A 27,167-nucleotide genomic window follows, 5' to 3' on the forward strand; every position below is an offset into this window, starting at 1 on the left:
GACTCGCCTCCACGACTCTCTATATTGAAAAACTATGCAATCACATTGCGTGATCTTGTTCTTCAAAGCTTTTGTGGATGGTTGTAGAGCGTGCTTATATCTTGAGTGTTTGTCTTTCTACTTGCAAGAAATAGTGTAGTCATTGAGCACTGTATCATATGTTATCACATTTCACACCGCATATTCCACACGCCTCTGTGCTTGTGGATATGATTTAGAAATATGAATCTTAATTGGTTTGCATGTGTGTGTGGATGGGTATGAGTGTGTCTGGGAGCGTACGTGTGTGCGCCTGACTCTATTCCTTGTGGAATAGAGGTTTGGTGAGGATTTGTAGCTTATCTGTTGTCCTCATTAGTATCATAGACAATGGCACTCCTATTATATTACATAGTACAGACCAGAATTCCTAATTTCTGCTCAAATCATTTTTTATTTTTATTTTTTTGTGAGGTTGTGGACATGACCTTTCAAATGTGGCCCATATCAGACACCGGTCTGAACAGGCAACAATGTGATCAGCATGCATAAAGCGCTCCTACCATGGCATGTTCATCGTAACATCACCCACAAATTCCATATAAACATTTAATATTTAGTATCATGTAATGTTTTGTTTATGATGATTCAACAACAGTTAAAGTCACAGTAAATTCAAACCTGACTACGCACACCAGTCACATTGCAAGAAATCCGATATACAATCGGTTTGAACATTGTCCAAATTGTATTAAAATTTTTATTTTGTCAACGATACATGTGTGGGCAAAATGAACAAATCTTTTTCGAGTCATTTGGTTCATTCAACGAACGAAATGAACGAATTGACTCGGAAAAAGATTTGTTCATTTTGATGAACGAGTTCGAACAGGAGAGTCACGAACACGCATCACAGAACAGAGCGAGCCATTTGAGCTTATAAAACTTAAACTTTTTTTTTTTTTAAATCGTTTGGCTTGATAAGACCCTTATTCATCGTCTGGAATCGTTTAAAGCCCTTTAAACAGTTTGCAGTTTGCACTGAAACTGTCTTTTGGACCTTGAACCGTTTGGTTCCCATTGAAGTCCATTATATGAATGAAAATAATGATGAAAATTATTCCTCAGCGGTATTTTTTTCACAGACGAAAAAAGAGAGATCATTTCCGGCACTTGCGCAGACCGAAGCGCCCACACCCACAGATCATTTGGACGTGGCTGTGGTTACAAGAGTTAAAAACGATATAAATACTGTTCGTTTTCTCACACAAACCGCTTGTTTCGTGTCTTGGGCCATCAATGTGTGCTTACATTTACGAGTCATTAAATCTTTGTTTAATTTGGACTTCCTTGTGTATGCCCATAGGTGGTGACCATAGACCTCAATTATATGACTGACAGACAAGAACGGTTTGACCTAAAAATATCAAAATTGAAAATACTGCGGAAACAAAGACACCTACATGTTGGATGTAAAAGACCACGACTAAAACTAAATCAAAGTTTTCTGTCAAAATTAACACTGGAGAGGACCGAGGTTACATTAATAACCAAGTACGTTCACATGGAATGATGAAACTGTGAGAAACCACTGTACTGACATAAGTCATTTGTTCTAGTGACTGTGTCTGTGACACTTTAGGTTTTTATGCATCGGAGGTCTGATTGCCCATGCCCAGATTAGTGGGTTGAGTCCACATGGAATAAGCTTTATTGATCTTCAAAGATAGACAGCAGTGAGAGTTGTGTGAGAACTAATAAATCCTGTTTCAATTTGATGTGAGAGTAATTTGAGGTGCCATAGCTTTGTCCAGAGGGACTGAAACTATACATGTTGGTTGGTTGGTTAGAGGTCTGGTTTGCTTTCATGGGATTTATTGATTTAGTTAGTTCCAGTGCTATTTTCAATATAGTTTTGCTTTCTTTTCAAGCTACTTTTTTCTAGCTGGGTAGCACGACAAACACTACATTTCTCTTTTCATGTCACATTGTTTGTGCGTGAACTGAGGCAAAATGATGTTTCTGTCCTGTAGCATCATATTCAGTTAAGGGAATTAGTTCATTTAGTTTATATAAATCAATTAGTTGAAAATGATTGAATCAATAATTCACAGAAGTTACTGGGTTGCATCTTACTTTTATTATCTAAAATATTTATTAAAATGATATTAAAAATAGTTTTGTAACTACATAAATGCTTTTAGTTAATTTAAAATTAATAATTATATTTAATTGTATTTAATATTATATAATTAATATATTTTTGTCTTAGCTAACTTGTAGTCTCAGGTGTTTTTTTCTTCTTCTTTTTTATACAGTTTTACATCTTCTGCAATAATTAATTATAAAATAACTAATTCACTGAAGTTCCTGGGTTGGGTTTTCCATAATGGGCTATATGCACGCATAAATTCCGCATTTGACGTAAGGATGCTCGTCCATTTCCGGTTGTGGAGATTAAAGCGGAGGGTCTTCAAAATTTACTGTCCTCCAGTCTTTGAAATGAAACGTACATACGTTTAGATGTAATTTTATATATAGTTATATTTATTTAATATAATTTTAAAAAGAAGCATAAACACAACGAGGGGTGTCTGTTTTATCTGTTTTTGTGACTAACGTTTCTTTAGTATAACCATGGAGTATAAAATTCAATATAAATTCTCGGTATTGCATTGGACTCTACGATCGCCGGAAGTTATCGAGCATCCCTAATGCTTCACCGGAAATACCGCCGTGCATAGAGCCCATTGTGTAGCATACTGTTTTTAAACTACGCTGTTCAAAAAAATTAAGGTAACACTTAAATCACACATTGGATCTCAATAAATGAAATGATCTTTGTTATACAGTATGCATTCATTTGTTAAGAACAAAATTATGTGACAACTGTCAATGGGAAGCCAAAATCATCAACACACTAAGGGCTAAATTCAAAATCAAATACTAAAACCAATGTAAAAAAACTGAAGTTACAGGCTGATCCAACTTGCATGAAGTTCATGACAGCAACTTTCCATAATGGAAGTCAGTAGTGTGTGTATGGTCCCCACGTGCCTCTATGCTCTCGCGACAACATCCGGGTATGTTCCTCATGAGATGGGGGATCTCCTCCCAGACCTGGATCAGGGCATTAGTGACCTCCTGACCTCTTTGGTGCTTGGATGCTCCGATACATACTGTAATGTCTCAGTTCTCAATTGGATTCAGGTCTGGGGAACGTGAAGGTCAGTCAATGGCATCAATATCATCTAAAAACTGTCAACACACTCTAGCCACACAAGGCCTGGCATTATTTGGCACCAGGAGGAACCCAGGGTACCTAACAGCAGCTCTGTGCCACCCTCCGAGGATATTCCTACCCAGACCATTACTGACCCACCGCCAAACCGGTAATGCTAGATGATGGTACACACAGCATAACATTCCCCACGGCATCTCCAGACTCTTTCACGTCTGTCACATGAGCTCAGTGTGAACCTTCTCTCATCCGTAAAGAGAATGGGGCGCCAATGTTCTCTGGCAAATGTGCTGCACGATGCTGAGCTGTGAGTACAGGTCCCACTAGAGGACGTCGGACACTCGTGCCACCCGCATGAAGTCTTGACAGACAGTTTGGTCAGAAACATGTGTGACCAGTAGCCTGCTGGAGGTCATTTTGGGCTCTGGCAGTGCTCCTTCTGTTCCTCCTCACACAAAGGAGCAGATACCGGTCCTTGCACTTCTACGTCCCTGTCTCTCAGTATCTCCTCCATGCTCTTGAGATACACACCAAACCTCCTTGCGATGGCACGCATTGGCACCCAATGAAGGCCATTATATGGAGAAAAAATCCTGGAATGTTTTCATCAAAAACCTCAAGTTCTTTTCGACATGGCCATCATGGATGACATGGGGTGAGTAAATTATCAGCAAAAGTTTTTTTTACTGCTCCTTTAAGTGTTCCCTCACATTGTTTTGAGCAGTATAGATGTTCTAATTGTAAATATGTGTGTGTTCATGTGTGTGTATGTGGAACTTGGAAGTGGGCAGCAACTTGACTGTCCACTTACCAAAATGATTAGACAGGGAAAGAGTGAGAGTGATAATGACAGAGAAAGAAAAGAGAGGGCGAACCAAATGAAAGGTGTCAGCATGGCTTGAGAATTCTATGCAAATAAATCCCAACATTTGGCCCCATGCAAATCCCTTGTCACCCCTGAAACAAATTGAAGTCATCAAACAGACTCCTGTGCCAAGCTCCTCTGTACTGAAAATATGCTTGTCACTCATCCAAAAATCCCATCTCATGCTTTTATGTTTCCTGTGATTTCTTATTGTGGCTCTTTGTCATATTTCGAAGGCAAGTTTACACAGCTGTCGGTTGTGAGAGATTCGGGTGTGGGATCTGTGTGGTTTTGTTTGCTGATTTGCTTTACGTATCTGTTGCTGTTTCTTTGAGCCTCTAGCTGGGAGACACTGCTTTCATGCAGATCAGAGGGCCACTTTCTCCCGACAAGTTTCCGAGTCTCATGGGAGGGCCAATAGACTTTGCCTCGGGCAAGTGATGCTCGCAGGCAGAGACCTGGAACTTCGAAAGATGTCTCGACCGAGGAGAGGAAAGGGTTGTAGATGAAAGAGAGGGCAAAGAAGAGCACTTATTCATCCACTTGGAATATTATTCTTTCTGGTATCCCAGTCTTAGAAACACTTTGAAAGAGGAGATGTGTACTTTGCCAGAGCCAGTGCAGTAGACTAAGAAAAGGACAGCACTTTAAAAGTTATGTTACAGTAGTACTGAGTTCAGACCTAACCTAACATGTTTGCAGAAAAGAGCGATAATAGTAATTTTTGCATTATTTTCTATTTCCCATCCAGTCTTAATAGTTAATGGTAAAGGAACTTGCGGTCCTTGAAGGAGGCTCAACCCCCCCTGGTCCCATTGACTTCCATAGTAGGAAAAAAAATATATACTATTGAAGTCAATGAGACCAGAAACTCTCTGGTTACTGATATTCTTCTAAATATCAGAAAATCGGCTGAATGGATTCGAAAATTGTAAATGTTTAACTCTGGTGGAGTTGTAAAATGAGCCTATTTCCAAAAAAAAGTGGAGTATCCCTTTAATAGTCCAAAATATTGACTTAATTTTAATTTCTTAAAGCAAAATGTCATGTTTGTGGCTTTTTTAGGTTCGATGCAATGGTTTTCTTTGTCATTGTTTCATTGTTACACAAGTTCTCATTTGTTTCTATGGTTTCTAACTAGTTCTCATCTGCTCCCTGTTCCATTGATTATCATATTCAGTGTATTTAAGCCCTAGTCTGTTCCTTCTGTTAATGTCTCATTGGATTGTGTAGTGTCAATGTTCTTGGTGTTTATTAATACCGGTAGTCTATTTCTTGTTCATTCTTATATCTCTTGGGGGATATTCACTACATGCTACCCTGACATTGTAGTGAAATGTCATTTCTTTTCTTTCTTTTTTTTTATTAATTTTATATTTTACCTATTATATTTTTATGATTCATTTTAGTTTAAGTTTAATAATTTTGTAATTTACTTTTAGCATTTTTATTAGTGTGTTTTTGTTTTGTTTTTTAATTTAAACTTAGTTTGTTTCAACTAATTGTTGTCAGTCAATTGCCATGGAAACCGTTATAATTTTTGTGAAAATTATTGGTATTCATCTATTATTGATATATAGTTTCCTCACACAAATCTGTTGCATTACTTCAGGACAATATATATATATATATATATATATACTGTATATATATACATACATACATACAGTGTAATATTAACTAATTTTGTGGTACTTTTTCATCCTTTTTGGAGCTTGAAAGCCACTGATCTACTGTATGCTGGCGAGGAGTTTGCTAAATAACTTTTATGTGTGTGTGTTCTGTAATATATAGAGCTTTTACAGTTACGATTATTGAAAAGTTTAAAGTAAAATCATTCACATTCTGAATGGTCACCTTTCCTGGAAAAGCGATATGCATTTATTCAAAGCAGCATAAAACATCTGCCATGATTATTTCCATTCTTTCCGCATCTCAATATTTAATATAAATCATATCCACATGTGGCTAAAGTACTCATATCTATATCTTTCTCTTTCCATTATCATTTATCAAGCCAAAGATGGATATTCCCCTTTGGCGCCGGACTAGCCCCATCTCACAGAACCCCATTCACTCTAATGGCTCCCGCAGAGCATGAACAATATAGGCAGCGTTTCCGTCGTTCCCTGACCTTGAACCAATTTATATAGCTTTCTGTCGCTCTCTTCCCACAAATGCATGATCAGATGTGTTGGGGGCTTCATCGAGCATGGAGGAATGCATTTTCTTGTAAGTTCACCGGGGCACGCCGTGTGGCGTCTTCCACAGTTGGATTTACAGATATCGTAGCTCTTCTCTTAAAAAAAGTGGACCGTATCTCAAAGTTTAGCTTTTATCAAACCCAAGGGAGAACATGCCCACAATTGGCTTCAAGTCTGAGTTCTAAACAGAGTTATCTGCCCGTATCTATAAGAGCTGAGCGTGGAAAAGCTGCTCTGCCCGTGGCTTATGGAGTGAAAAAAATAATGCAATGGATTTTCTAAAGAAGGTTTTGCCTTGTCTGCTTGTTGTAATTTATTCTCTATTCACATTGTGGTTTGTGGTGAGATCTGTAAATTCACATGGTCACCTGGTCACAGAGATTGTGGTTTGTGCATTTGGTTCATTCGGAATGGGATTTTAAAAGGCTAAAGCTTGTAATCTTTAATGGATTTCCTTTGAAAGACATACTGAAATCTCTAGCAACGTGTGTGTTTTCAATAAAACGGATTCGATTTTTTTTCTCAAAGTCTTTAGTTATAAAGCTAAAGTAACTACAGTAAGTAGCCATTTGTCTTCAGCGTGAGAAACCGCACACAAATTTCTTTCATCTTTATGTATAACAATCTTCAAATCTACACTCAAATCCAAAGAGAGAGAAAATTTAGCAGGAGTTTTTGACTTGGTGCCCTTTGCCAAGCCGGATTCCGAGACGTGGCATATGAGGTCACTCTCACACACATACTGTGTGAGAACTGTAAAGGTAATGGTATGTTGTCATGGTGACAGACACCACAATGAATTTAATATAAAAGTGTCACATTCTGTATTATGCATGCAGCATTACAGTTTGAAATTCTTGAAATGTCTGACACTTGTCATTTAATGGCGGCACAATGGACATCTGAATAGTGAATTTCAGACTTCAATGCCTAAATAGAAAAAATGCATTTATGCATGCATTTTATGTATTTAATATTTGAAACTATTTCTAATTAACCATAGGATCTGGTTCACTTTGTTTAGTATGAATAGTTTTGCCAATAAAATCTGATTGGGTGAGCCACATTCAAGGCCATTATTAAGATCAACCTGTTTTACCTGCATGGGAAGTCTTGAAGAGTTAAGGATAGTGACTATTTTAATCTTGTTTATATTCACTGTCATATTGCATTTACCTTAATTTTATGAATTAAGTGGTAGCTTGCAATCGGTATACATTATATTCACTACCATGGTATATCTCAAAGTACCATGGATTACAATCCAGTGATATTTTAGTATCATTGAGATGCTATTATAGTTTTGAAGTATATTATTTCCATTTTCATATACATTTTAATTTTAGTCAATTTTGTTTTGTGTTTTTTGTCATTTTGAACATTTTAGATTACAGTTTTTAGTCAGCATTTATTTCAGTTTTAGTTATTATAGTAGCATATCCATTTAAACTAAATAAAAATGAGAAATATTGCCTTGGAAAATAGCTGATATAAAATGTAATTTAAATGTAAAAAAATGTAAATAAAAGTTTAGGACTTTTAACTTTTAAAGTTAATGATTTCTGCTTCCCTGGATTAATTAAAAATAATCGCCTTGATATTGGCTCCCTTAATCTTCCCAATCTGGCAACCAGACTCACACACAATCCCTGGGCAGCAAAAGAAAGTGCTGATGATCTGACAACACTGACAAACATACTGTATGTTGGAGTTCAGTGATGTCCATTGTGAAGTTCTGCTTGAGTTTACGTATCAAACGGCCAGTATGAGGCGGTTTGATTTGGCCGCTTCTAAATCTGCGAGAAAACATTCTCTTGATTCTCTGACAATATTGTTTGCAATGTGCTAATATAATATTAATGGTATTGCCATATTATATGTCCAATATATTATATGTGATATATGACCATGCATGTCCACATAAGCATATTTTGGTATGGTTAATGTTTTGTAGCTTGTTGCTTGATTTTAAATAGATTTGATATTGAAAAATAAATGAATTGGACTTGGTCCTGACATCTCTTGTCATTAATAACAGCAGCTTTATTCGAGAGAAACCTTTAATCTGATCATTACAAAGAGTAGCGCAGTGTTAAGATCAATTAATACCTCATTAATCAAACACAAACTAGTCTTAGCAGCTGCCGCGACTGATTTTGCTCATTATCATGCATAGTTTGTTATATATTTTGGCTGTCAGAAGCACTTGAGAAGTGAATTATTTCAGCTGAATTATTGACAGCCCATGATTTAGCCACCCAGCGGAACTAATACTCTCAGGAGCAGATTTATGAAAGCCTTCAATACATGTTGGAATTTTCGCTCATGAATTTTCAGGGGCTTGATCAATGATTGGAGTGTGGCAAGAACCCCAACCAATCGCAGGTCCTCTTGCTCTGCATTGATCCAGCAATGCAGTCTGCACTCTGACAATGTCCCAGTAAATCATAGTCTTATGTGTGAACCAGAACAGGGTAGAAATGACAATGAAATATCCCTATGAAACTTTGCCAAGTTATTACTCTCATTATTGCAATGCATTTTTTTTTAATTACAAGCTGCCCCCAAAACACATAATAGCATACCAATTAGACACCAATTAATTTAATATAAATATTTAATATTTTAAAAAATATATATTTGGTAATAATTTAAAATGTTTAAATTTCATGTGAGTTTGCACATTGGGACACTCCGTTTTAGTTAATCTCATGTTAACCTTGAGTACAGAGTAGTATTGCATCCTTCATATTTCCAAAAAGTCTTTAACTTTATTATATTTATAAAAGAAAGATAGATAAGTACCGAGTCTTTCTGGGGAAAAAAAGGTGACACAAGAGAAATGCTCACTCTCGTTTACATCATTAGATCCACGATCGTAAAAAAACAGCTGAAACTTGTACCAACCCGGAAGTAAGATATTCGGCTTAGAAATTCTCTGTTATTTGTCCAATTTTTTTTTTTTTTTTTTTACATTTCGGCCGTGTTTAGCATGAGAATCCATCTCAACACTGTTAACCCTTTTAAAGAAAGACTGTAGAAAGAGAGATGGCTGAGAGACATTACAAAAGAGAAAAGGTCAGTGGAATATCTCTGGTAAATGAAGGGTTATAATCAGGCAAGAGCTTTAGGACCCGCGTTTATATTAGACAAGCTTTCCAGCGCTGGAGATACATAAGCAGGAAGGCCTGAAAACAGATGCCGAGGTTGTGTTGTTTCTGCTCCATATGTGAGTAACACTGGTTTTGCTGTTTCACAGAACCAAGATATGCTATTGTTGTAATGATAGGTATAGTAACAGGACAGTTTTGAGTGCCATTTGTTTGTCTGGAGCTGCTGGCAACTATCCACAAACTCTTGCTTGTATATACTCTTGTGTATATACTGTACTCTTGCTTGTTCATGCAATTTGGGCATGGAGCAATGAAGGGAAATCTCAGAAATCGCTTCACTCTAAAAAATGCTGGGTTGTTTCAACCCACGTTTGAGTCAAATATGGACTAACCCATCTGTTGGTTTCAATTTTTAAACAATTTTAAGTTTTAACTTTTTTTGTGACATTTTGGAAATTAAATTGAAGGATGAAAATGTCCCATTGTCAGCATTCTCAGAATCTGATTATTCAAAACTTATTGTTGACCACGATTTGCATACAGAATTGTGATATTTTTTTCCCCCTTTGAATTGAACTATTTATCACCCCCTTATGTTGCACATTGACTTTGTTTACTGTTGAGCCTGAAAATTAGATGCACAATGAAGTGTCATAGAAAGTGACAACCCTGCAACAGCGCAAGTGATGCCACTAGGCACTTTTTGTTGATGTACTGTATCCTAATGTATTTACCTTATTAGACTATTCAGCGATGTTAGACAGACAGCGATGTTGTCGACTTGAATGAAATCAAATCGATTTAAATGCTACTTCATACAGTACATTTTTGTGCATGTTCCGTTCTATCTATTCTTTGTGTCTTTTGAACTCTGTTGTAGCTTTATCTTAAAGGGATACTCCACTTTTTATGGAAATAGGCTCATTTTACAACTCCCTCAGAGTTAAACTGTTGAATTTTACCATTTTCAAATGCATTCAGCCGATTTTCTGATATTTAGAAGAATATCAGTAACCAGACAGTTTCTGGTCTCATTGACTTCCATACTAGTATATTTTTTTCCTACTATGGAAGTCAATGAAACCAGAAACTGTCTGGTTGCTAATATTCTTCTAAATATCAGAAAATCAGCTGAATAGATTCGAAAACGTTAAAACTCAACTGTTTAACTCTGAGGGACCACCGAACGGGATGAGATTAGAGAAACTTGCAACCTTTTGCCATGTTTTTGCTGCTTTTTTCCCCCCTTCCAACTGCTATTCGCACCCTCTACTTTTCCGTGGACCACGGCATCTGGTTCACGCCACCCTGTGTCCCGTTGCCAGGCCAACAGCGGCAGTGTCCTATTAGCACAGCCCTGCGGACTCCTCAAAAAGACTATCGAGCAGCGTACAGCTGCGCCTCTGATACAGCACTGTCCTGATCCTCGTCCACGTCTGCATTTCTGCAGCCTCAGCCTCAGTCTCTCCATCTGGTCTTTGAAGGAGACCAGAAACCCCCAAGTAATCAATTTTTAGTGAGACACTCCAGCGCCTGTGATATTTCAAGTACCTCCTGACTTTGTGAAAAATAATCTTGCGCAGGATGACGTCTTAATACCAGGCCGCTCGGCTCCTGCGATTGACTGGATTAAAAGCTTTCATTAGCTTTCATTTGATTTCATTGCAGTTCATTGATGACAGTATTAGCGGGAGCTGACTTCTTGTTGATGAAAGCCAAGACCGTCTCTGAGTAACAGAAGCCCTTGTTCCGCTCCAGGTGGACTCACCTGCTCCATCTCGGGGGATGCAATTATTCTTCTCGTGGCTGCACGAAGGCAAACGCATCCCTAGATGGCTGCGCAGGCAAGCCCTTGTTAATTGGTGATGTCAGCGATTCACCGCTGGCCCTGTTTTCTTTCCTACCGTTCTCGTTTTTTAATGTTTCCCTTCTTGGCACCTGCTTCGTTTTGTTGTCGGTTGCGCTTGCTCGACATTTTCTTCTGCATATGTATATATCGATAAATGTTTTATTCATGGGAATTGCAAACCGATCCCGTTCCTACCTCCTCCTGCTCTCTCTGACTTCCTCCTAATGCTTGTTTGAGGTATTATAACATGTTTGGCTGAGCAACCGGAGATGTTTTTGATGAGGAAAAGTGTGATAGACTTAAGTTGAAGTCTTTCTTGACACTGCAGGGATCTTTTAATGAGAATGCGTCGTTAATTGACTGACTGGGAGATGCGGTTGATCACAACACGTGCAATCTTGCAGTTTTGAACCGACTCGTCTTCCCGAAGGATAAACGCACCTGTGATTGCACTTGTGATTTTGAATTAAAACGTTAACTTTGTTTTTTTGTTTTTTAAAGTCTTGTCAGTCCTTGTGGTGTTGTTGTTCATTGATGTATGTTGTCATGGAGCAAGACATGATGCAAGGCTTGTGAAACGTGTCTCATGCCTTGTGTCATATGTCCTCTGGATATATTCCGTTTGTGTTTGTACAGGTGATTGGCCCCTCTGCATCCAACGTCAACAGTAACATAAGACAAGATAACACTGTGTCAAACATACAGAATATCTGTTGTGCTCTCCCTCTGGAATTGGGCACATATCGGTTGAATAAATGTCTCATGAAGTAAAATGTGTAGGTTTTTTCTGATAAATGGATTCTGATAATCTATCTATCTATCTATCCATCCATCCATCCATCCATCCATCCATCCATCCATCCATCCATCCATCCATCCATCCATCCATCCATCCATCCATCCATCCATCCATCCATCCATCCATCCATCCATCCATCCATCCATCCATCCATCCATCCATCCATCCAACCAACCAACCCACCCAAACAAACATTTGCTTCATCAGTTGTGCAGAGATCTAGCGAGGTGAAGTGAAATACTTAATGAGTTTTCTTTGCACAAAGCCAAAAAACATGCACAAACCAGCAACACCTTAAAAACTGTTGCTGATAATTTACTCACCCCCATGTCATCCAAAATGTCCATGTCATTCTTCCTTCAGTCGACAAGAAATGAAGGTTTTTGATGAAAACATTCCAGGATTTTCTCCATATAATGGACTTCATTGGGTACCAAACAGTTCAAGGTCCAAATGAGAGTTTCAGTGTAGCTTCAAAGGGCTTTATCTAGCAAAACAATCTGTCATTTCAAAAATAAATAAAAAAGTTTAAGTTTTATAAGCACAAATGGTCGCCTTGCTCTGTTCTGTGATGCGCGTTTGTGACACCTGTTCGAACTCATTTATCAAAATTAACAAATCTTTTTTCCAGTCATTTGGTTCATTCAACGAACGGAATGAACGAAATGACTCGAAACAAGATTCAGAGTCACGAACACGCATCACAGAACAGAGCAAGGCGAGCATTTGTGCTTATAAAACTTTAACTTTTTAATTTATTTTTGAAATAACCGATCCTTACACTAGATACTGTAAGACCCTTATTCATCGTCTGGTGTCGTTTAAAGCCCTTTGAAGCTTCACTGAAACTCTCATTTGGACCTTGAACCGTTTGGTACCCAATGAAGTCCATTATATGGAGAAAAATCTTGGATTGTTTTCATCAAAAACCTTAATTTCGACTGAAGAAAGAAAGACATGGACATCTTGGATGACATGGGGGTGAGTAAATTATCAACAAAAACTTTTTTTTTAAGTGAACTACTCCTTTAAGTGATATAAAGTACAAGTGTAATTAGTTGAGGCTGTAAAATTATGGATGTATGTCATAAATGTACAAACCAATGACATTTGCTATAAAACTAGGAGGACTGAAGGATAAGTCAAGTCAAGTCACATTTATTTATATAGCGCTTTTCACAATACAGATTGTATCAAAGCAGCTTCACACTGATAACATGAAAGTAGCACAACACAGATCAACAACATTGCTAAACACTAAATAATCCCAACTGAGCAAGCCCAAAGCAAGCCAAAAGCAAGGCGACAGTGGCAAGGAACTAAAACTCCATCAGATTGGATGGAGAAAAAACCTTGGGAGAACCCAGGCTCAGTCGGGGGCCAGTTCTCCTCTGGCTTACATTCATATTGTTTAAATATAAATAATAAATATAAATATTGTTTATGAATAAAACGGCGCCATAACATATCGCAGGCGTTGAGTCGTCTCTTCACAGGCGTTGAGTCGTCTCATCACAGGCGTTGGGGCATCCGAAATCCCTGTGAGAGGCTAGATCAGTACATCCATCCATCCATCCACCCATCCACCCATCCACCCATCCATCCATCCATCCATCCATCCTCCCTCAACTTAAAAAAAAAACAAAATTTTATTAAGCAGGAATGAATAAAAGTTACAGTAAAGACATTCCAGGATGAATTGTATATCCTAAAAAGCTACTCATAATCACATTTTTACCAACCAAATCCAAACAATGTGTCATGGAGCAGTGTTTATCAGCAGGTACAGAGAGAAAGTACCGTGGTGCCTCCGACACTGAAATAAGGGGCTGTCATTGTCATGTCACAGGAGGAATTAGTAGAGATAGTTAGAGCTGTGATGAAGTATCTGTCTCTGCGATGGGGAGCAAAACAAGCCCAATTAAAGCTCCCGGGACCTAGAGAGCAGCCATACATGTGGCAGTGATTCACACGCGCTTATGCACTGTGGAACAAATTTGACTGTGTTATTGTGTAGACAACTGTTTTTACTTCTTTACACATATACACCCAGTCCAATGAAATGAAAATAAAGGATGCAAAATATGGCACTTAGTATCGAATCCGCTCTTCACTGGTGATGCAAGTATCCATTTACTCTGGAAAGACGCATCAGTTGTGGTAAAATGGATGGTGAACACTGACACTCAAACATTTTGAGATGAAGCAGCTGTGTATCTTTTTGATATTTGAACACCTTAAAAGCCTTTCATTTGAAAAATATTCCTGAGATTTACATATATTCTCAAATTACTCTGATTTTACAGCAGGACGGCACTTGATTTCATGTGCTATTTGTAAATTATACACACATACTGTACACACACACATATTGTGTTTTCTTGTTTTATGGGGACTTTCCAAAGACATACTGACTGTTATACTGTGCAAACTATATATTCTACCCCCTTACACTAACCCTACCCCTGAACCTACCCTGCAAAGAAAACTTTTTTTATTTTTACATTTTCAAAAACATCACTTAGTGTGATTTATATGCTGTTTTCCTCATGGGGACCCAAAATTGTCCCCACAAGGTCAAAAATTACTGGTTTTACTGTCTTTGTGGGGACATTTGGTCCTCACAACGCAGGATTTACCACAACCACACAGACAAATTAACATATTTTTGTTTGTAAAATAAATGTTGTTGATATTAATTTGTTTTCAGAATTTTATTTAAATCATGGTTTACATTAACGTCAATTTGATATAGTTTGTAGATATAATATAATAATTTTAGAGTGTTTATTTTACATTTTTGAAATTAATCAATATTTGGTGAAAATGCATTATATAAATTGGAATCAATTATGTTTAGAAAGATATTGGATAAAAATGTTGAAGGCCTGTTCAAGGCCTGTTCATGTGTGAATTTTAAGATGTGTGTGTGTATGTATATATATATATATATATATATATATATATATATATATATATATATTATCAGAATTGTTTTTCAGGTTTCATATGGAGTAATAGAAATATATATATATATATATATATATATATATATACTGTATATATTAACTAAAGAATTAAGAACTAAGAACACTTTTTTTGTATTGTCTGAGGTACAAAACACATTTACATGGCTTATGGCAAAACATTATGCAACCAGGCTGCCTAAAATGAAATACGTTTATGTTTTTTTCTTTTTCTTTTTTCTTGAAGACCTCAGGAAAAAGAAAATCCAAAAATGTTTTCCTTAAAAGAAGCTTAAAATGTATCTCTCACTTTGTCTCCTGCAAGCAATACAAGCTCTCAAACCAGAAAGCATTTTTCAGTAAATGGAATTAAATGGATTTCACAGAAATGAACTCTAAGAAAATGGTTATGATTTCTGCTGCTTTTCTCCCGTTTTATTGCTTGTTTAAATAATGTTTAGATTGATTTTCCAAGCTGCTTATTTATTTAGCACAACCAGTAATGTGCTGACACCCCTTGTCGCTTTTTCTGTTATTTTGAAGCTGAAATATGTGTGGATGTTCTCTGGTTTGTGGAGAAAATGCTCACTCCTGCTGCTCTTTAGAAGCCTGATGACCTTTAGAGCTTTTATGGCGGCTGCAGACTAAGTTTGTTAGTCTCAATTCTTCTTCCTCTGTTTTTACCTTTGCAAAATTTGCATCATCAGTTGTGCAGAGATCTAGCGAGGTGAAGTGCAATACTTAATGAGTTTTCTTTGCACAGAGCCAAAAAAACATGCACAAACCAGCAACACCTTAAGTGATATAAAATACACGTGTAATTAACTGAGGCTGTAAAATTATGGAAAATGGCAGACTGTTGAAATACAGTAAAGAAGCAATTCATAGACAAGATCAATTTTTCCAACAAAAAAAGACTGCAAATGTAACAGCAGCAGCATCATTATATATTATTGTTATCTTCACCCTTGATATTATAATCTCTTCCTAATAATTTCGTAATATTTTGCAGATTTTGAAAGATGGAAGAAAACATGCCCAAGCCATTGCAATAGTTTTTAAAAGTAACAACATTTCCTCTTTAAAGATGATCACTGGAATGTTTTCAATTAATGCATTGTACTTTCACTATGATAATTATGATTTTACATTATCATTCAGGAATCTTATTTAACATAACTCAAGAAGTTGAAGAAACATTACGATTTTAAAGGAGCTATAAGCATGAAATTTATTTCAATTAATCATACATTTTCACTAGACATTAAGAAATCATGTTCATTTCACTGACAACAGTAGTCCGGCCAGGAAATTGTTATTTAAAAAGTGAAGTCACATCCCTTTACTGATGTTGATATCGTCAAGTTGTGTTTTGTTCTGATGCGTCACCCTCCACCGATCTACCAATCACGGACTCAGTAGTGTTGCGGCATTCGGGTTGCCAGCTTTTCTCTAGTTACCACAAACGTGTCGGAAACGGATAAAAAAATTCTAACGTTGCGAAATACACAAAAAATCATTATGAATCCGAAATACTTTGTTACAATGTCCGAAATAAATAATTAACAGAAGAAAACTCAGTGTAGCAGCCTACGTTCCTGCTGGATCCTGCAGCATATCTGGCAACCTCGAGTCATGGGGGAAGGCGGGGATCCACCCTAATTTGAAAGTGATTGCAGTACCAGTTTTGGCCACAATCTTGCATACAGCTCCTTTAATTAATGCCTATATATGTTTATGTTTTACAGATTGAGCCAAAAATAAGTTTTTGCTTGGTACATAAATGCTCGGTTTCACAGACTGGGTTTAGATTAAACCAGGATTAGAACATTTAAGTAGCTTTTATAAACGTGCCTTAAAAAACACATTACTGTTGTGTATCTTGAGACAAAACAATGGCATTGACATATTTTAAGATATGTCAGTGCGAATTGTTTTCAGTTAAAACAGCTCAATAATGCATTTTAGTCTGGGACTATGCTTAAGATTTGTCTGTGAAACCAGGAGCGAGATTTATTTTTTTGGTCCCATGTCTCAAAACGTAGAAAATTGTGCGGTTATCCGAGCAATTTCATTGTGTCACCTCACATGAAGAGCCTCAAATCTCAACTGAGAGGCGCTTACCACACGTCTAATTGCCTGAGCGTTTTCCGTTACAACTGCGCTGCCATAGCGAAGGTTAAAAACAGACCACAGAGCTGATGGAAAGCGATGAACGCGTGTCTTCAAACCATTGTTCTGTATCAATCAACGGCGATTCCATTACAGTTGCCGTGGTGTTAGTTGAATTAATTGATATGTTTTGTCTGCTTGTGGTTTGACTCTCTAATGCCTTACCAGTGCTGGCCTGCTCAGTGCCACCAGCTAATAGCTTGTTTTGCAAGCAGGTTGGGTGTCTGTAAGTGGAGCGTGCTGATCGCTCTCTCTCTCTCCCTCTCTGTCTGTAGGCAACACGCTGCAGACTCCCGTGTTCTCCAAGCAGCCAGGCAGCATTGTGTTTCCAGTAGACTCCATGGAGAAGAACAGAGAGGTGGTTTTCAGCTGTGAGGCACAAGGTGACCCTCCTCCTTTTTACAGGTGAGCTCACTGCCAAATTTCTACCGCAAAAAACATTGTTTGGTCATCTGCATTAGTGCTTCGGTAAATTCAACCTCAGTCCCTTATTTTTTTTACGATTTCAGAAATGCACAGGCTCTTTTGTGCAAATGCACATTGGCATCTGTAGAGCCATATGCAACATGACATGATAAGCCAACCCGATCTCACAGGAATTCGTACGAATTTTACGAGGTGGCTAATTCGTACGACCTCACTCGTACGAATTAGTACGATTTTGCTAAATTCGTATGAATTTAAGATTAGCCAATTCGTATGAATTTGTACGAATGACCTACCCCTGACCCCGCCCCTAAACATAACCGTCACGTGGGTTTAGACAAATCGTACAAATTCGTACGAGTGAGGTCGTATGAATTAGTACGAATTAGCCACTTTTGAATCACTCGTACGAATACGAATTCGTACGAATTGATCGTGAGATAGCGTAGGATAAGCACTAAAAATCGTTCTTAGTTTTTGCGTTAATCGATTGGTTTCTATTTCTGCAGCATTGCACTGCGTAGCCCCCACCCAAAGTGAAATCTCTTAGGTCCAACATTTTTCCCATCATAGCTGTAGATTAAACATCAAACATTTAATGTATGTTTTTTTTTTTTTTTTACTATTATTATTACAAAAATAGTGACCGTTTTCTAACTGGTTTCCACCACTGCCATTGGTCGACAAACAGATACTGTAGTCCCACCCGAAACTCACTCCATTGGTTTGGACAATGTTTCTGTGTAGGAGTTTTCATAGACATTTCAGTAAAAAAGTATGTAGGTAAATAAAGGAAAATTAATGAAGATATAAAATGAAAATTAAAAAAAAAGATATAAATGAAGATTCATGAAGTGAAAAGTGTGGAAATGTGTTATTTGTAATTAGATTCTTAGTTTTAAACAGACACATATTTAGGCATTTTTAACAGACACATAATTATTGTGATAGTTTGTGGTGGGTAGTGTTTTTTTATGTTTTTTTGTTTTGTTTTGTTTTGTTTTAAAAAGTTTGCTTTGAGAGTAAAAAGTACTTTCTTTTGAATATATTTTAAAATGTAATTGTGAAGGAAAAGCTGAACATGATCCCAAACTTTTGAGTGGTTGTGTATTTTGCATAATTATTGAGATTTTTATTTAGAATTATTGTCAAAAGACATTTTATTGTCCTGACTCTGTTTTTATTCTCCTTCACATATTATGGTTTATTTATTTATGGTTAAAGATGTTCTTAAGAATGCTAATGTAGCGTCTGGCCTCTAATGAACATGTTCCCCTGACACTGTTCAGATGTGCTGTAGAATGTTAGATCCTTGTGCACTTCCAGAATTGATCAAGCTTAATGGAAAAGCTAATCAGTAGCTTCCTCTTTCCTGTCAGGAAGGTTGAATCATGGAGCCTTTTGATGAATGTCCTTCTCTTGGGAGCTCGAGTGTCCATCACTTTCAAAGTGCATTAAGTTCAACCTCTTGAACTTCTCCCATCCTTCCCTAGTGCCTGAGCGCTATATTCCAAGATAGGGTTGTCAGAAGTAACTACCTTGACTGTACCAGCACTACTGCATTACCAGTAGTATTGAGTCTCAGGTATATTCGGTAGCCCCTGAAAGATGTTGTTTTCAATTGCACTCGTGTTTGTTTGAGTGCTTTCTGGCCAATCACGTGTTGTGCGCAGTAGCAAAATGGCCGATTAGAGGGGTCAGTTAGTTGTGCTAATTTACAAAGTTAACGAAATCTATAACGAAAAATGCTTGTTGACATCCTTTATTTCCATGACTATGACGCAATAATGACGAGATGACCCTAATATCATTAAACTAACTGTGACTATTTCAACATGCTATATCGTTGACGAAAAAATACTTAAATGTTGTTAATAAATAGAACTTGACCAAAATAACTGTTTTGTCAAAAAAAAAAAAAAAAAAAAAAGAGGACACAATATTACAGAAGTCTGTACAAGCCTTTACTACAAATGTTATGCTGTAGTTTTTATAGAAAAACATTTTTAATTAATGGAATTTCTAATGAGGAATTTCACTGTTGTATTTTTTGTTTTAAGTTTCACTGTTTTAAGTTTCTTGTTTTAGCAGTTTTCATAATGCAGAGATGTTAATTTATATGACAAATAGCCTATAATAAATCAAGAAACTAGATGAGGTAAAATAAACCATGCGTATGAGCTGACAATCTCTTGATTTATGCCTATAGGTGAAAGTAAATGAAAAAAATACATCTCAAAAAATAAAAATAAATCCCAAATCTCAAATGACAACAATTTTTGTGATTATAATTGTGTGCAACATTATCTTGGTTATTAATTCAACCATTATGCTGCATATTGAAAATATGACTAAGTTTTCATTGACTAAAATGCTCAGACATTTGGTTTTGCTACGATGGTTTCACAGACATGATATATCACTGTAAGTTTCTTTCAGTCAAAAGAGCTCAAACATTCATTTTATTTTTGCGGGTAGGTTTAGGTCTGGGGTAGGGTTAGGGTTAGATATCGTCATCTAACTGACGTTAAAGGGCACCCTACAACGTCGGATGTTGACGTATGGTCAAAAGCGTCAGTTAGATTATGTCTTGGGATGTGAAGGGGCTGGTGGTTATAGTACAACGCATTCTCACCCCAAGGCGTCACCTTTGACCATGCTTCAATATTTGACGTTTTAGGCGCCCTTTAGCGTCACTTACATGACGCGATCCTACGGCGTCATCTAACTGACTCTAAAGGAAAGCATCTGTTAGAGGACGCGGTTAGGTTTAGGTGTGGGGTGGGGGTAGGGTACACGCGATCCTACGGCGTCATCTAACTGACGCTAAAGGGCGCCTAAAGCGTCAGATATTGAAGCATGGTCAAATGCTTCCCAAGGCGTCAGTTAAGTGACGCCTTGGGGGTGAGAATGGGCTGTATAGTATGGTCATCCAAAACAAACTAGAAAACCAGACTCAAAATGGTAAATACCGGAATTTTCCTTTAAGCCTAGTCTGTGATAAAGATCTAAAACTTGACGAAACAAAAACAGGTTGACTGAATATGGTTAAAAGCTAAAAAGTACATTTTGGCACAGGTCTAAGACAAAGAGGCTATTTACACAACACCGTTTTCAACTAAAAATGGGAAACTTTTATGCGTTTTGGCGGCCTGAAAAATCTGGTTTCAAAGTAGCGAATTGAGAATGAGATGTGGTCTGGAAACCACATGTTCATTTTCTCATATTTGAGGCATGGTTTACGAATGCCCATAGCCGTATTATAGGTTGCTACGAATGTCTATCAAATGCGCCTGTATGTAGCTCATAGCCAATCGGTTCAATGATACCAGATGATGTATGTAGAGCGACAGAAAATTAGACAAGGAAGAAGATGATGGGAGATTTATGTATACACAAAAGCTGTATCAAAAGCTAACTTTGCGTCAGCTGCCAAGATGGATCCATAGATTTAAACGTATCTTAATAAACATTGATTTTTTTCATGGGTAATACGGAGATGGTCCTCACTGCAGAACATGAAATCCAGGGTCCAACTCCTCCCACCTTACATATACCTGGATCCAACTCCGCCCCCTGGATCTCATGTACTGCAATGAGGTGCTACTGGTATTACGTCGCATAATGTTTCTTTACAAAGTGACATCGCCAACTGGCCTGGCATGCATAACGGGGTTTTTAGTCGTTTTGACAGGCAAATAATTTTTTTTTCCGTTTTTAGCACATCGTTGTCGTGCAAATGTACCCCAAGACTAAATAAAAAAAGAGCTGACAAATTTAACACTAAGTTTAACACCGCTGAAAATGCACAAGGTTGAAGGCTCATGAATCCTTTCATTAAAACCAACAAAGTGTAAACACAATGTAAATGAGATTCATTGTACAATTAAGACAGCTTTTTAAAATTATAATTAGAGTTTTCGCAAGAGTGATGAATTCAGTGAGCCTAAGTCATTATAAAAGGAGGGCTCTTCTCTCGTTTTCTGTTTATTAGCCATTCACAATCTGAATACAAGTTTAGTTTTTCATGCTGCTAAGTACCCTGCAAAGTTTCTGGATTGACAATCGTAATTAAATGGGCCGTTCATTTGGAAACCGCAGTGATTGACAGGGATAATCAACGGACTATCATTTCTTTTAAAGTACTTAATTCATCCGTTTTTGTTTTTGGTACCGAAATCGGTATTGAGAATCGTGAAATTTGACTGGTTTTGGTACTGACTACTGAAATTTTGGTAGTCTTCTGAATCTTGTCAGTGAATTAGTGGTTCCCAAAATGATTTGTTCAGGAATCGGACTGATTCGGTTCCCAGGTTCAACTCACCGACTCTAGGTAATTGCTCACAGGAGGTGAACATTTTTATGAATAATGGCTAAAATTTCACTCTGTTCCATGTAGCTATTGTATTACTTTAGATGATTTTAAATATAGTGCACATGGACCCCATTTTGTACTTGATATTGTTTTTGCGCGCTTTTTGAAGCTTGAAAGCCCTTGCAATCATGTAAATCATCAATGTAAATGCAAATGTTTGGTCAGAAAGTATATTTTTAAATGATTGTTTGGAACGGCACAAGGTTATGACGGCAGAATTGTATGTTTTTATTTAAACTATGCCTTTAAGCCCATGCACAAGCCCGGAGGATAATCAAAGTTGTGATTGTTGCTTTTGAGCTAAGGCATCTGCTGTGTGTGTGTGACTACGTTCTTGAAGAAAGGTTTTAGTAAAGAATGTGTTACGCAGGAAGACTTAAAGTGTGCAACAGATCCTCAAACCGCCTCCTGTCTCCTGAGCCAGATGGTGTTGTATAGCACGTAAAGTCTGTTTGAGCATGAGCACGTAAAGCATGTGCTCAGCAAATGGAGCGTCTGGTTAGATCTGTCATTGCTGTGAGGTGTTTGATGTTGTGATCCTATGTAATCATACTTCAGGACTATAATTTTTATGTCAAACTGCATTTTAAAGTGAAAAAGTGCATTTCTACCTGATCTGACCTTTACTTACCTTTGTTGGTGTTTCTTAGTGCAGTCAGGTTTATTTGGCCATAAAGAATAATTTTGGGGACTTCATTTAAGTACCTAAGTTAGTAAGGTATATTATCACAAAATAAACCCTAACAGGCTGATCGGTGATCACTGTACATTAGTTTTGTTTATTATATGGATACATAAATAAATGGACATAACATATTTATCTGAGTTGCAAATTAGAGTATGTGAGAAGAAAAAGTTGAAATTATCTCTCTTATGTATGAACTCACTTACCCAAATAGTCAATCATACAGTTTACTGCTTCAAGAATATACATAAACATAATTTTTTTTAAATCGACCAATCAGAATCAAGTACTGCTGGGAGCCATGCACAGTTGATTTAGATGTTCTTAAGTGAATGACATTTTTAGATTACTGTACCTGACAAAACCTTTTTTTCTATAAAATAACATCTATTATTTTATTTTTATTTATTTTTTGGGATTAGTTAGTCTTAAGTTGGTTATTAGCACTGTCACATAACCATTGGAATCGCATATTTTCCATGTTGGAATCTACTGTTGGTTGATATATTATACTTGATATATTAATGCTTGTTTAATTTCTGCAATTTAGTGAGCTTAATTGTATAACTCTACCACACGTAATTATTTTTTATCAGTATTGTTTTCTACATATTAATTTAATAATATTCATATTAAAGTGTCATTTTGTAAACAAGTTAATAAATTATTTTTTTTTAAAGAAATTAATAATTTTATTCAGCAAGGGTGCATTAAATTGATCGTTGCATATAAATTTACAATGTTATAGAAGTTTTCTTTTTCGAATAATTACTTTCTTATCATTTATTCATCAAATAATCCCTAATTATCCTTAAAAATGTATTGTGGTTTCCAGAAAAAAATATTAAGCAGAACAACTTTTTCAACATTGATATTGATTATAAATATTTCTTATGCATCAAATGAGCATATTAGAATGATCTCTGAAGGATCAGGTGACACTGAAGACACCTTGGTGAACATAAGAAACATAGGTAGCAATTAATTTTAGTCATGTTTACAGTCCACGTACACAATGTACTGTAAAATAAATTGCAACTGAAACATCTTTCAAAATTTTTTAAAAAATGTTATTGACTTTTTAACAGTAGAGTATAGGGCCACATGGTATATCGAAATATCCAACCCGATCTCACGGCAATTCGTACGAATTTTACAAGGTGGCTAATTCGTAACAATTCGTACGACCTCACTAGGTAAATAACAGCTAAAAATAACAGGTCTGGATCTCCATCTTTTTACCACATTACGACAACAAAAGCACTTGAACGCAACACACTGGAAAATACCAGTTCACAAGTGGAAAATATCCTACTTTCCATAGCACGTGAACGCAGCATAAGTTCCTCTCTGCTCTTTCACAATCTTTTAACTATCATTAAAATACCACGAATAAAACAGAGAAAAAAAAGGCATGTTATATCATCGCTTATTGAAAACCCCGTTAACCTTCCATGGTCTGCCGCTTTGTAACACCTATTCCTTGTAGAGAAGGTTGGAGAGGCGGTTTAATTGAAGTTTAACAACTTATTGTAAATTATACCGCTAGGTTCTCTTCATCTGAGACGACAGCTGCTCCTTATACTTCAGACGTCCCACCTTGTCTCTCTACAGCTTCTCATTCTAATTCACTTCTCCTCTTTACCTCACTTCAAGAAGCTCAGCTTAAGACATGAAGGAGACTAGAGAATGCTATAGAGAGGATCCTTGCATCACCTCGTCGTGAAGTTGAGGGAGAATTGTCAATCAAAGGATAGCCTGTAGCCATAGTTACAGCAGCAGATGGGAAGTGGCCGTTTTTAACGGTTACACGAAGTTTCCTGACATGCTGTCATATAGCAGCATTTCTCATTTCAATGCTGATAATTGATCTTTTGAAATAAAGTTGTTACATTTTTCGTAGCATTGGCGTAGTGTGAAGATGTAAATGTGTCACGAAAACTTGGAGATAAAGAGAAATAACACAGGCTGTCTGTGACACGAACTGGATGTTTTGTCACTCAAGATGGGAACTGTAGGTGGTGAAATCTCAATTTCTTCCAAGGACAGGGGGTTGGTAATAACTGATGACACCCATTCGTACCCTTTTGTTTCGATGCAATGTTACATACATTACATTATATGATCATGTGTCTTATATCATTTCAAGCAACATTTCTTTACGAGTTTGATTTCACATGATGTTGTCATTATTCTTAATTGCAAGTGCACTTTTATCCCTCACAAATCACCAAATCAAGAATCTCAAACAATCAAGAGGTAACCGCTCGTCCCTCTTCCTTTTCATCAGCCTCGGTAAGATCAAACGGAGTAGAGAAGGGGACTTGGAAACTAACAGGAAGGAGAAATCCTCTTATTATTGAGCCTGAGATTTGGAAACTCACCACTCCTATCAATTACTGGCATCTCTAAAGACTGTGCAGTATCGTTTACCGTGGCCCACAAATATGAAATATTTATTGCGTTTTTGTGCTTGAAAACACTCGCAGTAGCGGTGGTGGGTGTCTTTGATTTAGAGGTACTAGATTCAAATTAGACTCGAGAGCAGAAGTCCTGAAAGAAGCGATGTAGGGCTACACCCATATTATTTCTGCTTTGCTTTGCATAGGCGCTTCCTGGTGTGAAGAGTTTGCAAATGACCCTTCTCTCAGGGGGCATTAGGGAGATTCTGTTTTTGTTTAGGAAAATAGGATACATCTGTATACAAATGGGAAACAGACAAAGAAAACAAAATGTTGTACTACAAACACCATTTAGGAAAGCACAGTGCGAATGTACCACATGCTGAAAGGGGCGATTCAACATTAGATTTCTCCCTAGTTAAAGGGATAGTCCACCCCAGAAATTAAAATGTTGTCATCATTTACCCACTCTTATGTCGTTCCAAACTGTGTGCATTTTTTTTCCTGCTGCACACAGAAGAAGACATAATGAAGAATGTATTTTGAAACAGTTTTTTTTGGTCAATGGGAATCTAAACTGTTTAGTTACCAATATTCTTCCAAAATATCTTCTTGTGTGTTCCATAGGAGAAAGAAAGTCATAGGTCAAAAGTTTGAACTAGCAATCAAATAAGGTGCTTTGGCGGGTTACAAATTTGCTTTGACTGCCGCCAAAAAATGTCATTGCAGGACAACCCCTGCATTAGTTGTCAATGTGTGTCAATCAATACCATTACCCTATAAAACTGGCGTGTGATTTAGGCAGCATGAAAGCCAACTTGCAACGAATGCTTCGTAAAATTTTTATAATTGTAAGGAGTAACTAGCAGAACATTAAAAAAATATCGAAGTAAAAGTATTAAATTCATTGAAAATATCTACTGAAGTAAAAGTAGAAGTTTGAGAAAAAAAAAACAATACTCTAGTAGAGTATTGATACAGCATTTTAGTACTTAAGTTACAGTACTTAAGTAGTTCTACTTTGTTTCTATACATCTCTGACCAAAGGAGAAACCACAAAGACCTCAGGGTTTTCATTGCATCCCATCTTAGCGACCATCGAAGGCAGCTGATAAATTAAACTTTTGCGAATCCCATTGGAAGGACGAGAAACATTCATTCAGATCGACAAATGACTTGATTGCAGTTCTCTGTTTGTCTTTTAAAATGAATTACGGTGGAACAGACTCTGGAACAATTACTGGAGAGTGACGAGGAGAAAGTATTGCTTAAAAAATTCTAAGCATTCCTAAGAAAAACGCCTGGGACTATTTGTAAATAAAGTTAGATTTTTCATTGCTTTTTACATATTTTATTTAACAATTACACATGTCTGTCAAGCAAAGGCTTTGACAAATATATTTTTTGTTCAAAAACTGTTCACTATCTTTGTGTGATGTGTGATTTTCAGAAATAAATGTCAAAAATCAAATTTTTTCGTTTTTGAAATTTTCTAGTTTATTGTAAAATTTTCACTCATACTTCCTTTAAAAACACATTACATGCATGCTTATGTTAGCTTATGGTCTTCTGAATCCATAGATACCAAACACATAGTGTTCCATCTCCATTACATATAGTTTGTTATGTAGCCCAAATGTAAAAATAGAGAAAACGGACCAAAAAGGGCTTAGTCCCCAGAGGGTTAAACACAACAATGCGCCATCACATTCGCCACTCTCCTTTGATTAAAGGCGACTCTTCCGGTTTTCTTCCCACCGGAGCCCTTTCAAAATGTCGGCTGTTTTAAATCAGCGTATTGTACTCATAAATGGTTACAGAAAATAATGTTATAGCAGATTTAATTTTCCCTATCTTCCTCTTCCAGGAAAATGTGATTGTATCTTGTTCACAGGGACATATACCAGTGCTGTCCACTGCAACATCTGCAGTTAAGATTGGTGGAAAGTGCCTGGCTTTGGCATGAAAGGCGGTCAAGGACATAACCCAAAACTTCCTGCTAACACTAACCATATTGAACCTGTAAGGCTAATCAGCCTGTCAGGCACAAACCAGGCCACCTTGTGTATATCGCAAATCAAAATGGTTTGT

General features: G+C 36.9%; 1 protein-coding gene across 5 annotated transcripts in view; it reads left to right on the forward strand.

Moving 5' to 3' along the window:
* The window catches only part of cntn4 (contactin 4), a 195,043-nt gene that overhangs the window by 70,092 nt on the left and 97,784 nt on the right, over positions 1-27,167 (forward strand). For all 5 annotated transcript variants that reach the window (XM_039649158.2, XM_089134388.1, XM_039649156.2 and 2 more), the window contains one exon: positions 17,464-17,593. In XM_039649158.2, coding sequence (XP_039505092.2) covers positions 17,464-17,593 — 130 coding nt within the window. The remainder of the gene's footprint in view (positions 1-17,463; positions 17,594-27,167) is intronic.

Source organism: Pimephales promelas, chromosome 8 (genome assembly GCF_988280905.1).
Source record: "Pimephales promelas chromosome 8, fPimPro1.hap1.1, whole genome shotgun sequence".
In the NCBI taxonomy this organism is placed as follows: domain Eukaryota; kingdom Metazoa; phylum Chordata; class Actinopteri; order Cypriniformes; family Leuciscidae; genus Pimephales; species Pimephales promelas.